Here is a 14,921-nt window from a genome sequence, read left to right as displayed (position 1 = left end):
TGGGTGTTGTTACCATACCTGGCGTACATCTAAGGCAGTAAAATAAACACTTCTGTGGCCTTTTACAGTTTACACAGAGACTTTCAGAAGATGCTTATACCACATGGTAACAAAAGCATCAAAAGGACAAAGTAATCGCCAACTTTCCTCTTCTTTTGCATCTCTTTCTTTAACTCCTAGGAATCCCGAGCTTTTGTGCAGGAGGTATTCACCGGTTAATTTCTTCAAAAGCCCCCTCTGACTCCAACCAGTAGACCCTTTGTTTCCGAATTTCGCCTTCCCCTGGGCGAAGCTCACCGGTTGGCTGGAATCAGAACATGCGCGGAAGTTTAGCAAATTCAGGGCGGGTTGGCGCGTTTGCCAGGCACCGCCTCCCTTCCCCTAACAACTGGAAGCGGCGCGTGCGTACACGGGGCCTCCCGCCGGGCTGGTGGGTTACGTCTGGTGTGCGCATGTGCAAACAAACTGTACATCCGTTTGTCCCGACCGGAGGGGCGAGTGGGCGCCATCTTCTTCTAGGTTTGTTGAGGGCTCTGCCGGTTCTGCGGAGGCTGCTGCGACGAGGAGCGCCCGCCACCCCAGCCTTGTGTGTCCAACTCGGCAGCAGTGGTGTGTGTTTATTGCCAAGTGCGAAGCAGTTACCCTTTGGGTGTGGTGGGTGGGGAGGGTTGCGACGAGGACGAAAGAACAGGGAAAGGCGGGGCCGGTGGCCGCGCCATGATTTAGCGTAGCTTCAGCGGTTAGGGCACCCTCTTTTCTAGCTGAACACCACCTCTCGGGTCTGTCTCCGTACGGTGGTGTGTGTGTGCGTGCGCTTCCCAGTGACCTTGACAGTGAAGATCTCGAAGGATTTCGTAGGTATTTTTTTGTTTGCTATGTCATCGTAGTCATTAGAGGCAGGAAAACGCCTGGCTTGTTAAGACTTGAGAGGGGCGAAAATATTTCAATTAGGTTTGGGTACAGTTCATCCTGTGGCGAGTTAGCTTGGAATGTGAGCCTTTGGGACGGTGTAACAGAAAGGCACCGGAGGTTGGGCGGTCCAGGTTAATTTGAAGGCTGATTTTGGCTGAAGGCTTGGCGACAGCATCGGATCCCACGTAGCAACTTTGGCCTGGCGCGGAGGAAGTCCTGACCCCTGGGAGTGTGGACAGAGGCTTTGGGCTATAGAATCGATGCCTTCCGATGATCCCCGTTTGAGGATGATGGATGTTATGGGAAATCCTGTGCCATGTGGATTCGTCTTCATATACAGTTCATATTGGGGACCATGGCTCTGTGTCGTCATGCCTTTATTTTAACCATCTACGTGTAAAAAGGCAGATCATCGTAAAGAATAATTGTGGACTCGGGTAGATTTTCTGCAGGGGAAACTCGCATTTAGAATTTGGATGTTCTTCATCATAATTTTGGGTTTTAAAAAGTAGTCACAGGCAAACAGTAAAAGGTTTTCTCTCCCTCACCATGTCTGGAAAATGACTTGTTTGTTTGTCATTTAAAATCAAATGGCTCTGAGATAATGCCTATTAATTCATTCCCCGTTCTCTATTTCCTTATTAGTCTTTGTGTTGTTTTAGTAATAGTGATTTCCTTATTAGTCTTTATTTTGTGTTGTTTAGGAATAGTGGTGATTAAGTTGGATGAACCGTTGGGTAAAATCAGCAAAAAACACTTAAAATGAGCTTATTAATTCCAGTGGCTTACTCTGATATGAGCCCTTAGGATCCGCTTCATTCTTTCCATAGGTTTGTAGTTCTGGCAGATTGCTGTGTCTTTAAATCAACTCAGAGTCACTCAAATACTTTCGTTGCATTCTTTAGAAAATTTGTAAGTGCTGAGTACTTTAGAGTATTTTGTGTATTTGGCTTTCGGTGTAATCTAATGTTCTAAGTAGAATTTCTGGAGAATTTGCCTTAAGGAAATAGTATATGGGAATCATTGGAAGAGTGCTCATTTTGAGAGCTCATGTCTTACAGGTGTTCTCCTGGTTAGAGAAACAAATTACCCTGCTGTCCGAAAGGCCAAAAAGTCTAAGCGTTAGATAAAACTGGAAAATTAGAACAAACTTTAGTCTGCTTGAGTTGGAATTCATGAGATACTCATGTGATTGCTTAAAACATAGTTTCTAAGCTAGGATAAACTAATTACTGGAGATTTTTTTGTTTGACATATTATTCTTTGAGACATTTGCCACTAATTTTTCTGGTAGAAGAATTTGTGTTCTTAGGGCAAATCCCTTTTTAAATATTAAAAGTGCTTAGGGTGTACAAAATGGTGCATAACCAGTATGCTTTCTAAAATATTTTAAAAGTAAAAAAGTAGCAAAGTCAATTTGCATAGGAGGGAGTCTTGGAAATTTAATGTGTATAACTGTTTCAGAAGACATAGATTTTGTCGAAATGTTGGTGTGGATATTAATTTGTTGATGAAGCTAGGCTTATACTTTTTTTGGGGGGTACCATGAACATATTTTAATCTCATTAATTAGATATTGATAATAATTCAGATGTAGGAGTGCCAAGTAATTTCTTGGTGTCTTTATCTGTTTAGCTTTTAACAGTTTTAAAAGTAGTTTTAAAAGTGTAGTCTATGGCTCCCTTTTAAAAGAAAACAAACCTTACAGATCTCAAAGAATGTCTTCAGAATCCATTTTGAGGCACAAGGGTACTTAAGTGTAAATATTAAACTGCAGCAAAATTTATTTGCAGATTAAAAACATAAATTTATAATGATTAATTTAGTAAGTCTTAACAGTTTGACAGTACCTCAATAAGTATTGTTAGTTGTGTATCCCTGAGAGTATTAGATGTATGTTTCCTTAAAAAGAATAGTAAATTGAGTTTTTTTTTAAGTAGCTGTATTGTTAATTACCACATGTTCCAAGTTAATGTGTTTTTATTATATTTTTTAGTTTTCTATGGTGTCATTTGGGTTTCCTCGTTGGAGTGCTAGTTAGTTGTTTGAATGGGAATAAATTTATTGGCATGATAAGATTCTATAATTATCTCAACATTTTCTATCTAGCTTGGGATGAGTGTTAATAGTTATTGTCTTAGGAGTTTAAGACAAGAAGTGATATTGAGAACTTTGATTTTAGAGATATTTTACTATTTTCCTCAATTACATTTTAGATCAGTTTTTCAAATGCGAAGAAGAATCAAAAATTTGATTACATGTTTGGAAATGTGAGCTGTATATATAAAACTTAAAATTCTATCTAAATGGTAGTCTGTAATTTGGATTTGTTATTTTAAGAATGATTTTTGAATTTCAAGTGCTGGTAGTTTTTGCTCTTATGTATTTAAAGGGAGAAGGTGGTAGAAGAGTTGTACATAAATACGATCTAGATGTTTGGTTTTTTGTAGGTGAAAGTAATGGAAGGTTTTTTGGACTTTTTTTAAATGGCTATAAAATATATAAACAATGCAATGCCCAGATCTTAAGGTAGAATTCAGTGAGTTTTGATAAATTTATACATCTGTGTGACTGCCACTCCAGCAAAATGTGGAACATTTCCATCACCCCTTCCCTTGTATTATTTCCAGTCAGGGAGTAGTTCTGTTTTTAGTTTTCAGTGGTCTTTTTTTTAAAAATAATTTCAATTGTCTACTTGGATTTTACATTTTCTTCTGTACTATTTTTTGCTAGGTTAATATCCCCTTGGAGCAGAGACCATTTTGTGTTGCCTATAATTGTAGTTCCTATATTGCTTCACTTTACTTTTGATAGGTAGTACTGAAAGGGATATCCAAATCTGCCAGTAGTATAAGGTTTATTATAGGGCCCAAGGATTAATTATATTTCATTTTCTTTCCACAGTTAAGTTGCTTTTACAGAATTAACAGGTCTCCAAGAAATTTAAAAAAAGGTAAGATATCTGGAGCTTAAGGCTATATATTCACAGAGGCTTGACCAAAAAACAAAAAACATGTAAAGTAGAACAGTATGTCTAGTATACATGACTTCTGTTCTTTATGTCTGGCCAGTGATGCACTAGTGTTAAGCAATATTATCATAAGCAAAAATTATACTAATCATAGATGACTTTTCTAAACATGTAAAATTCATCGTGGTTGGTAAAATACTTTAACTCACAAAGCACTGTCATGTTTTAGTAAAGGTATGTTTCTAAGTGAGTCTGAAAATAGTTTGGTCTTGTTGTGAAGCAGCATTTGGCAGACTTACAATGGAATATTTGATATTTTTGATGTTCATTACTATATAGGATAGATGCTATGAAATGTTTTGTAAGGTAGTTGGTTTATTTGTATGCTTAGATGGGAGAAAATTTATTCCATGTTTTCTTAATAACGTGTATCTTTTCATTTATAAATGCTGAAGATGGCAGGAACCAAGTAATTATTAAGCTTAGTTTGGGCTAAAGTACTTAAAAAATAAGACTTGCTATTATGTGTACCTTTTTGTCTGCAGGTCATTATTGCTGTGGTTTGAGCTCAGCATGGCTGTAGTCATCCGTTTACTGGGGCTTCCTTTTATTGCGGGGCCTGTGAATATTCGTCACTTCTTCACGGGATTGACTATTCCTGATGGAGGAGTGCATATAATTGGAGGGGATATTGGGGAGGCTTTTATTATTTTTGCAACAGATGAAGATGCAAGACGTGCCATAAGTCGTTCAGGAGGTCTTATCAAGGATTCATCTGTAGAGCTCTTTCTTAGTAGCAAGGCAGAAATGCAGAAGACCATAGAAATGAAAAGAGCTGATCGCACAGGAAGAGAGCGACCAGGATCTGGGGCATCAGGGGTTGGCAACCTATCTAATTTTGTTGAGGCTAATAATGAAGAAGCGAGTAATTCTGGATATGGCTCTTCAATGAATCAAGATGCTGGGTTTCATACTAATGGTACAGGACATGGTGATTTAAGGCCAAGAAAGACACGGCCGTTGAAGGCTGAGAACCCTTACTTGTTTCTACGGGGTTTACCTTACTTAGTAAATGAAGATGATGTACGTATTTTTTTCTCTGGTTTGTGTGTGGATGGAGTAATTTTCTTAAAACATCATGATGGCCGAAATAATGGTGATGCCATAGTAAAATTTGCTTCTTGTATTGATGCTTCAGGAGGTCTTAAATGTCATAGAAGTTTTATGGGTTCAAGATTTATAGAAGTAATGCAAGGCTCAGAGCAACAGTGGATGGAGTGTGGTGGCGATGCAATTAAGGAGGATGACGTCCCTATGAGAACTGAAGAACATTCTCCACCAAGAGGAATTAATGATAGACATTTCAGAAAATGGTCTCGTTCAAAGTCTCCCAGAAGAACACGTTCTCGTTCTCCTCTTGGATTTTATGTTCATTTAAAAAATCTGTCCCTAAGTATTAACAAAAGAGACTTAAGAAATTTCTTTAGAGATACTGATCTGACCAATGAACAGATTAAGTTTTTATATAAAGATGAAAGAAGAACAAGATATGCCTTTGTGGTGTTCAAGACTCTGAAAGATTATAATACTGCTCTGGGCTTACATAAGACTGTTTTACAGTATCGTCCAGTTCACATTGATCCGGTTTCTAGAAAACAAATGCTGAAGTTCATTGAATATTATGAGAAGAAAAGACCAGGGTCAGTAGAAAGAGAAAGACCTGGACATGTTTCACAAAAATACTCTCAAGAAGGCTACCCTGGCCAGAAGTTATGCATATATATAAGAAATTTTCCATTTGATGTCACAAAAGTTGAAGTGCAAAAGTTTTTTGAAGACTTTTCTCTTGCTGAAGATGATATATATTTACTTTATGATGAAAAAGGAGATGGTCTGGGCGAAGCATTGGTGAAATTTAAATCAGAAGAACAGGCCATGAAAGCTGAACGTTTAAATCGACAAAGATTCTTGGGGACAGAGGTGTTGTTAAGACTTATATCTGAGGCTCAAATGAGGGAGTTTGGTGTAAATTTTTCCTCGATGTCCAGTGAAAAAATGCAAGACCGTTCACAGTCACGTGACAGAGATGATCATTCCAGTTCATTTGACTCAAAAGAGCAACCAGTATACCCAACTGGTCCATCTGAAAACTTCAGACATCAGTTGGAAGACTTCAGGCAACCGGACAGTTTCAAGCATCCCCCAGGGGATTTCAGACAGCCTGATAGGCGCCCTCCAGAGGACTTCAGGCACCTCCCGAAGGATTTCAGGTGCCCCCCAGAGGATTTCAGGCACTCCCCAGAGGACTTCAGGCGCCCCCGGGAGGAGCACTTCAGACAGCCTACTGAGGAGGACTTCAGGCGCCCTTGGGAGGAGGACTTCAGGCATCCTAGAGAAGAAGACTGGAGGCGGCCTCCCAAGGAGGACTTCAGGAGGCCCCCTGAGGAGGACTGGAGGCGACTTCCTGAGGGAGACTTCAGACGGCCTCCCCAGGGAGATTGGAGGCGACCATCTGAGGAGGACTTTAGGCACCCCCCTGAGGAGGATTTCAGACGGCCCCCTGAGGAGGACTTCAGGCGACCCCTTGAGGAGGACTTTAGACGGTCCCCTGAGGAGGACTTCAGGCGGTCACCCCAAGAGCATTTCCGGCGGCCACCCCAAGAGCATTTCCGGCGGCCACCCCAAGAGCATTTTCGCCGGCCACCCCAAGAGCACTTCCGACGGCCAGCCCAAGAACACTTCAGGCGGCCACCCCAGGAGCATTTCAGAAGGCCACCTCAGGAACATTTTAGGCGGCCACCTCAGGAGCATTTCAGGCGGCCACCTCAGGAGCATTTCAGGCGCCCTCGAGAGGAAGACTTCAGGGGCCCACCAGATGAAGACTTCAGGGGCCCTCCTGATGAGGACTTTAGGCACCCTCCTGATGAAGACTTCAGGAGCCCCTTGGAGGAAGACTTTAGAGGCCCTTCTGATGAGGACTTTAGGCAGCTCCCTGAGGAGGACCTTGGGGGTGCTCCTGGAGAGGAGCCCAGACTTCCTGACAATTTTAGACCTCCTGGTGAAGAGTTTAGGAACACACCTGATGATTTTAGAAACCATCGCCCTTTCATGAATTTTGGTCGCCCAGAAGGTGTGAGGTTTGATTTTGGAAAGCGTTATATGGGAGGTTTTCCTGATGGGAGATTTATGCCTGATCCAAAATTAAATTGTGGTTCAGGTAGAGTAACTCCTATTAAGATAATGAATCTTCCATTTAAAGCTAATGTTAATGAAATTTTAGACTTTTTCCATGGTTATAGAATCATAGCAGATTCAGTTTCAATACAGTATAATGAACAAGGATTACCTATAGGGGAAGCCATTGTTGCTATGATAAACTATAATGAAGCTATGGCTGCTATTAAAGATCTAAATGACAGGCCAGTTGGCCCACGTAAAGTTAAGTTAGCTTTGCTCTAAAGAGCATTTCTAAATTCAGTTACCTTCCCACAGTATTGTTGCAGTAAAATGCATTTTTTAATGTTTATTTTCAATTATCTAATGAAAAGAAACATAATTTTGATCTGTGAAAGAACTAATGTAAATAGTAGAATGTTAATCTGGTTTTCTTTTGCTTGCAAATTGCCACTTTTTCTAATTTAAAGTTATATATGCTTTTTCTTTGACAGTGGGAGAGAGAACTAATCCTCGAATTCATTTTTCTTGATGTCATTTTTCTTGATGGGCAAACCTCAAGACTTGTATAACATAGAGTTGAATTTGGGGAATATGAATTTTATATTCACTTTTGTTTCCATTCTGTATTCTATATCTTTTACTCAGACTGTATAAGGAAATGGTCAGTGATGATTGTTCAGGCTGGGCATTTTCATTGCTACCTGCCTGCAAAATTAATTCTTACCCATCTGGGACGTTACCGTGTTAATTCTCCTGTTAAATATAAATAGTTCAAAATGGATAAACTGTGAAAGTGAAATTTACTTATGTAAAAAGTTTAGGATGTTCTGAAAGTTCCCATGTTCATAACTTTGCAAAGTTTTATAAAAATAAAAAAAATTACAACTGAATAGATCAACTAATTAACTTTTATTTGTATGAAAGAAAAATTACAGCTTGGTGTCTGTGACTTTTTCAACAGCTACATTAATAGGGACCAACATAAATGTATAAGTGCTTTATATATAGTTCTGTGGTTTTTTCAATATCTCATCAAAATGATAAGATAAATTCAAAATACAAGACACACACACACAAAAACAACCACAGTTAAATTTCAGGTGCAAGGGATCATAGGCAGGGAGGAATCTGACAAATGGATTGTTTGTTTCTAGAAAGAATTTAGTGGTGATGCACAGAACTTGTATTTTTATTTTCAAAACTTTTGAATCCATTCAGACAAAACTAAGTATGTATAAGACTTGTGAGACTGAATTTTGACTTTTTTGATATGCTACACCTAATGCAGGCATTTTACAAATAGATGGATTTTCTACACCCATAGTATAAATGGCTAACATTTATTGAGAACTCTTGTGTATTATGCATCATAAGTGCTTTACATGCATAATCTCAATCTTATTGTTCCCTAAGAAGCACAGCGTTACTAAGTACGTCCAGTTTTCAGATGAGTTTTGTTTTGCAAGCTTAGTCATAGTAAATCATGGACCCACTTTCAGTCTAGATGGACCACTGACTGACTCCAGTTTATGTTCTTAACACTTGCTGAATCACTTTAAGTGTATTTTTAATTTTAGTAAGAACATGCTAAAAATATTTTCAAGGATAAATGATATTTTTGACTCCAGTGTTGCTTTAAAAATAGCATTAAAAAATTTAAAACTACGGTGTCAAAGATTAAAGATTGTTAATAAAAGACAAAGTGACTTTAAAAGTTCTTATATATTCAGGGTTTCTCTTGGACACTCACATATTGGCTTCTAATTCACAAAGTACAAAATTGCTAATTTTATCAAGAATGATTTGACTTTGGCCTTTTCCATTTTCATAAAATATAGTTCAATGGTGTGATCAGGAGATACTCCACATTGAACAAGCAAGAATAAAATTTAAATTTACATGCAGTAATAATGGGTTATTGCAGAAGAAGAATACTTTGTTAGTACTTAGATTAGTATCTAAGTGTTCTAGGTTAATTTTCAGTGATCCAAAGAGGCCTAAGAGAAGCCCACTGAAGTTTCTGTATTTGTTCTTTTTTTTAATTATACTGAACATCTTGCTTGTTTTGTAGCATGAATAAACTGGTAAATTTGGTTCAAAGAAGCTCTCTGATATGACTTTTTAAAATACTAAAGTTATAAATAGCTAAGGGAATAATAAAAAGGAATATTCAAACACACAATGAGTAAAATAAGAAATGGCATTTTAAAATATGGGCATTAGATAAACCTGTGGAATGTATGGAAGATTTAAAAACACATTAAATGCATAACATTAAAGCTAAGATGAAGCTTATTAATGTGGAAGTGCTTCTTAAACTGATTGGTTGTAGTGGTAGATAAACGATCAACTACAGTAAACACAAGTTTTGTATTTTGATTTAAAATTAATTGATATGAATATTTCATTTTACTCTGATATATCGTGGTTTAATTTTTTAAAACTTTTTCATTATAAAAGTTTATTACAGGGTGGGCAATGGTGACTCAGTGGCAGAATTCTCATCTGCTATGCCAGAGACCTGGGTTAGATTCCTGAAGCTTGCCCATGCCAAAAAAAAAAAAGTTTATTACTGAGAGCCAGTTGTGTGTATCTCTTTCCAACTCTGCCATCATAATAAATGTGGATAAATTGCCAATCATAGGCATATTTATACCATGAAAATCAGCGTCGGCATTTTCCCCTTCCTCTAGAGAGCCAATTTTACCAGCACACCTCCAGAGAATAGTGGATTGTGGACTAATTTGTGCCCATCACCCTGCTTTCAATAAGTTTTGTTTCTTCTATCTTCTGCATATACTAGGGGTATATTGGTTTTTTAGTTTGATACCCAATGGTATTTTCACTCTTAAAGACAAATGTTTTTATCCATTATCCAGAAGGTATCTGAAAAATATAGATCATGTGTTGAAAGTCATTTTATTCTATAACCAAGAGACAGGTTAAAATTGTATTAGGAGTGCACTTTTACGTGGAACATTTTCAAGAACAGTGGCGCTTGGGCCATAAATCACCTTCTCCGGTAACCCTGCCACCACCATCTGTGCATTAAATACTCGGATACAATTATGGTCCATGATTATAAATAACATTTAATACTGATAACCCTACTAATACAGCTAATATTCCCATTTTGGAGCTAAGAAACACAAGTCTGTAGACTAACCTGTTGGGTTGGCTACTTGTTTAATTTACAGCCAAGAACATGAGGTTTCTTTAAGTACCTAATAGCCTTGATTTTGCCTCAGCCCACAAAGTATAAAATACCTAGTCTGGCCCTTTAAGAAGTCTGTCAGCGTGTCTAATTTAGATGAAACTTAGTTGTACATTGATAGCATTCTCATTACGTTCTGAGGTAGGCAGAGCATATACATTTTATTCTAGAGTTTTCTGATTCCAGAATTAAAAAGGCACTTTTAGTTTTACAGATAAGGCAGCTGATACTTAAAAGCTATTGAGTAAGCAATGAGAAATACTATAACCCTATCTTACTTGCCTCTCCCACAACAACAACAATCTTAAATACTGTTTGGGAAAATCAAAAATGCAATGACATTCTCAGTGCCATAATTTATTAATTTAGGGTATTGAAATATTAAAAAAGTACTGAAGTCATTTTATGACTTAAGGCTACCCTCAGGAAGCAGTGCTTTGTTAAGAACAGAATCATAAATGACAAAATCAAAAAAGCTTTTTAGAAAGTCTTTATTTTTCTGTTATTGCTTTTTCCATTTATCCCAAATGAATTAATAAATTTCATAATTTTTATCCGTGTTGACTGGGACCCATGAAATAATAATTTCCCCACCAAAGGAAAACAAGTTTTAGATGAACTGAAAGGCTCTTAAATTGTTTGATATTTTCTGGAATAAAGGTGCCTATATTTTTTATTAACAAGATGATAACTTGGTAAAATTTGTAGTGAATTCTTAATGGTTTCTGACATTCCATTTGTGCTTTTTAATGTTTCCTTAGGCAACATTCCACCAAGTTATTTTCCAAAAGTTGTGGGACTGTACGTAATGCTTCAGTGTGACAAGCAGTTTTTGTTCTAAAACCAGAAATCAGGTTGAATGTGACTTAAAAGCTAAAATTTATGCTTTATGCATACTGGTAAAACATTAACATCTTGGTGTCCCATTTCCTTTATTTAGTCTGTTTGATTACACTCTTGTTAAATAGTAAATTTACAGATCAATTGATGAAACTTCAGGTTTTAGTAAAAGTAAACAAACAAAAAGGAAATTTGTCTTTTTAATCAAGATTTTGTGGAATAGAATTTGTATTAAACAGAACGACTGTACAGGACACTTTTCTCATGATGAAAGCAGGGATTCTTAACCTAAAAGAAGAAAAATAGAGTAGTTATATCTTTTGATTTTTGTCATTCAATTGTGTAGCAACCTGAAATAGGTACAGTGCATTATATGAAATACTCTGAAATACATAATCTTAAGAAAATGTACTCAAAAGGATCATATACCACTATGGAGAATGCTGAAATGACTGATGTGTTAATGTTTTTAAAACCTTCATTTTTGGTCAGCATACATTTTAATTATCTCTCCATTTTCAGGAGTGTTTCACTTTGAGCTTTACTGTACAAGCCAGTATCAAGTTGTACAATTTTAAATGCTGAAATCTCAGTCATTTTAAGATGGAAATGGAACGCATACTCAAGAAAATCAATTTTCTTCTTCTGTAACATCTAACTCTTCATCTTCGTCATCATCATTTGCTTGATGATCTTTTCTTAGTCGACAGGTAGATAACTGTTAGAAGATAATACATTTTTAAAAATTGAAGAAAAATAGTAACTTAAGTATTTTATTTGCTTAGTATTGTTTTAGATGTCCTTATAGGAAGTGGCACAGAGAACAATTATTCAAAAAATGTCCACGTGTAATAACTTCTGGTAATGAAAATTTGCCATAGACTATCATATTTTAAGGCTGGAAATAAAGTTTTTTATTTATCATATAAATTTTTTTGCATAAAATGTACAAGTAACCATTTGATTCCAGTTGGAAAGCCACCAGTACTTCAAAATATAAAATACTCCCAGAGAATAGTATAGTATCACAGTATATTAATGTTAAAAACATTAAGTTAAACAATTCTTGGGTAAAAAAAAACACAGGGATTTATTTGAATTGGAATCGCCAAAGGGATGGCAGAAACACAAGGATATTTCAACTAGACAGGCAGACAGAAATACTGATTAAAAGTAGTGTGATTTAAGTGGAATGAGTTAAAGATATTTAATTGACTTTAAGCTTTAAGTATATAGACTGTTGCCACTTGGGTTATCGTGCCTAAAACCTCTCTGAGGGTAATTATATAGTTCCCACATAGCAATGTCTGCAGACGTTGTCAAAACTAGGATATGGGTTTATATTAGTGGCTTCTTAGAGGTAGAGGTCAGGGATACTACTCAACATCTTTACAATGCACAGGGAATCTACTTACCACCCCCAAATAATTATATGGCTCAAAATATTAATAGTGCTGAAGTTGAGAAACCCTGGGGTGATGTGCCATACAAATGTTAGCTAACTTAGGTTACATTATTAGCTCTAAACAGTCAATCAAAACTTCATATGTACTGTAATACTAAATTTATGGAATCACTGCTGTAATAAAAATAGTTTAATTTGGGGGTGAGATACATGCATATAAAGCAGTAAGTAAATATTTAGAGGATAATCAAATAGAATGTATTGGGTCAACTTTACATACATGTATTTTGAAAGTATTTTGTTCAACTTTACATTTTGAAGGCTTGTATGAAAAGGACATCGCTTTCTAGGTCAGGATTTGACAAGTTATGCCCCTTAAGCCAAATCCAGTCTACATCCTGTTTTCCTAAGACAGCCACACTATGTATTGACTATGGTACTCTTAGTTATAACAGAAACCAAATGCCTTGCAAAGCTTTAAATATTTACTCTCTGGGCCCTTCCAGAAAAAGGTTGCCAACCCCTGCTCTAGACAATAGGTAACTCAGGCTTTCTGTATATAGAAGTGAGAAAATTGACTCTTATGAGCCTGTGATAATGGTCGGTGTAAAAGCCCTCTTGAGCTTTTCTGGGTACAGCCAATTGTAAAATGTATTTAAACAACGAAGTCTGACTTCAGAATCTCTGCTCTTCATATAGCTGGTCTATGCTCTTCACATACCAGATAACAAATCTTGATTAGTATTCTCTTGTCCTTTACACCTGTGCTCTCAAGTACTCTACTTTGGATAGTAAAATGTGGTTATTAATATATAAGGTAATGAATATAATAAGTAACATTATATTAGAGTTGCATCTAGTGGATCTTCCATCATTTTACAGAAGAAATAAGCCCAGAGAGGATGTTATATGAGGTCACATGGCTGAAGGGAAACATTTTTACTTCTGAACAATTCCAAAGGCATCAGCCCAGATTCCATTAAATTGTGTTTTCTAGCTCACCTGTCCTGTTCCAGACACACACTTTGCTGACAGTGATCTCTGAAGAGGTGACTTCGAATTTGCTCTTACAATGTCTAAACGAGATGAATAGTCTGGTGGATACAGAGAGTTTCGGAAAACCTATTGCAACAATAAATTTATTATAAAGCAAATGTTAAACAATGGAAATCTAGAAAGCCAAATTAAATTCCTTTTAGCTATTTTTTTAAAGCAACTCCACCAAAATGGACAAAGTTAGACTTACTGTAAATTTAAAGGAAAAAACAAAATACAAATAATAGCTTAACCTGGGAAGATGAAAACTAAAAAATTATATTTAAATCATAGAAAATGATGGTAAACAGTAATTAGAAAGCAATCAGTTGAGTTGCTTTCACCAGGGAAATGCAAAGGGTAAATATGACAAAATGCCTACCCTTGAAGTTTGCAAGCTAGGAAGAAGGTTTGTTATGATTCATATCTTTGATTCTTTGTTCTGCCAGTCTTCAGTTCTATCAATTTAACTTAAAAGCAGCTGAAAACCACATAGTAAATTGGAGCCACTTTAATTTATGGATTCCAACCTCATACAGGATCTGAAATCAACTACCTACCTATTCCTTAAAGAAGTGTTCCACATCTTAGCACTTTTTTTAAGGCTACCTCTTCCCATCTACCATTTTTTGAGCACACAGATTATAAGTAAGGTTATCAGCTATGAATTTCAACTTCCTTCCCTTTCCCTTCAAACTCTACTCCACCCTTCTATTTTTTTTTTTTTTTTAAAGCAAATGTCATTCTGATCCTTTCCAAGGTCCATTTAACAACAAACCATACCAACAAACGAGCTTCCTTTTTCCACAGGTTCCCTCCCTCAGCGTACACAAACCCAAATCCATCTTTTTTCTTTTAATTACCTCAAGGTATAACTTCACCTTTTAAAACACTTCTCATTCATTCCTCCACAAACTCAAATTTGGCTTTCACTCTCCACTGAAATTGTTTTTGTTAAAATCAGCCAAGTCATCTTTTTGTCTTCATCCTCATTTATCCTGTTAAATTTTCTTTCCAACTGTTTATAAAGGTTTCCCTTTTAGGCCACTTTTTTTTTTTTTTTTTTTTTTTTGTATGTTCCTCTGAAACAGTGTGTAGGTAAAATCTACATACATTCTCTACCGTCAACCAATCTACCATACATTCTCTTCTGATAACCATATTCATATTCCCAATCACCTTTTGTTCCCCTAGACCAGTACTGTCTAATAGAACTTTCTGAGATCATGGAAATGCTTGCTATTATATGCTATACAAAAAGGTATCCACTGGCCAAATGTTCTAATTGGAGCATTTCAAATGTGTAAGGAACTGAATTTTTATTTTAGCTTTAATTAAACTAAATAGCCACATATCCCTAATGAATT

The 14,921-nt window shown here is 36.5% G+C and overlaps 2 protein-coding genes across 3 annotated transcripts in view; one reads left to right on the top strand and one right to left on the bottom strand.

Moving 5' to 3' along the window:
• Positions 1 to 452: 452 nt before the first annotated feature.
• RBM12B (RNA binding motif protein 12B) lies at positions 453 to 9,587 on the top strand. Of its 2 annotated transcripts, none has more exons than XM_077167200.1 (3): positions 453 to 627; positions 3,817 to 3,865; positions 4,429 to 9,587. In XM_077167200.1, exon 3 carries the CDS (start codon positions 4,457 to 4,459, stop codon positions 7,340 to 7,342), a length of 2,886 nt encoding a protein of 961 aa, XP_077023315.1. In that variant the 5' UTR covers positions 453 to 627; positions 3,817 to 3,865; positions 4,429 to 4,456; the 3' UTR covers positions 7,343 to 9,587. The 2 variants fall into 2 exon arrangements, with proteins under 2 accessions (XP_077023315.1, XP_077023314.1); XM_077167199.1 differs by having other exon boundaries at positions 453 to 609; positions 4,429 to 9,586.
• Positions 9,588 to 10,746: 1,159 nt separating this feature from the next.
• Positions 10,747 to 14,921, bottom strand: part of CIBAR1 (CBY1 interacting BAR domain containing 1) — a 31,196-nt gene continuing 27,021 nt past the window's right edge. Inside the window, exons 8-10 of the mRNA XM_077167202.1 lie at positions 13,522 to 13,641; positions 11,737 to 11,832; positions 10,747 to 11,402 (exon numbers count right to left, since the gene is read on the bottom strand). Coding sequence (XP_077023317.1) covers positions 11,746 to 11,832; positions 13,522 to 13,641 — 207 coding nt within the window. The 3' untranslated portion in view covers positions 10,747 to 11,402; positions 11,737 to 11,745. The remainder of the gene's footprint in view (positions 11,403 to 11,736; positions 11,833 to 13,521; positions 13,642 to 14,921) is intronic.

This window comes from Tamandua tetradactyla, chromosome 6 (genome assembly GCF_023851605.1).
Source record: "Tamandua tetradactyla isolate mTamTet1 chromosome 6, mTamTet1.pri, whole genome shotgun sequence".
NCBI classification, from domain to species: Eukaryota; Metazoa; Chordata; class Mammalia; order Pilosa; family Myrmecophagidae; genus Tamandua; species Tamandua tetradactyla.
The sequence above is the reverse complement of the archived record's forward strand: the minus strand, read 5'-3'. Positions and strand labels throughout refer to the sequence as shown.

What these genes read in the sequence shown, in the direction of transcription:
- RBM12B (XM_077167200.1), top strand. Translation starts at nt 4,457, where the DNA reads ATGGCTGTAGTCATCCGTTTACTGGGGCTTCCTTTTATTGCGGGGCCT.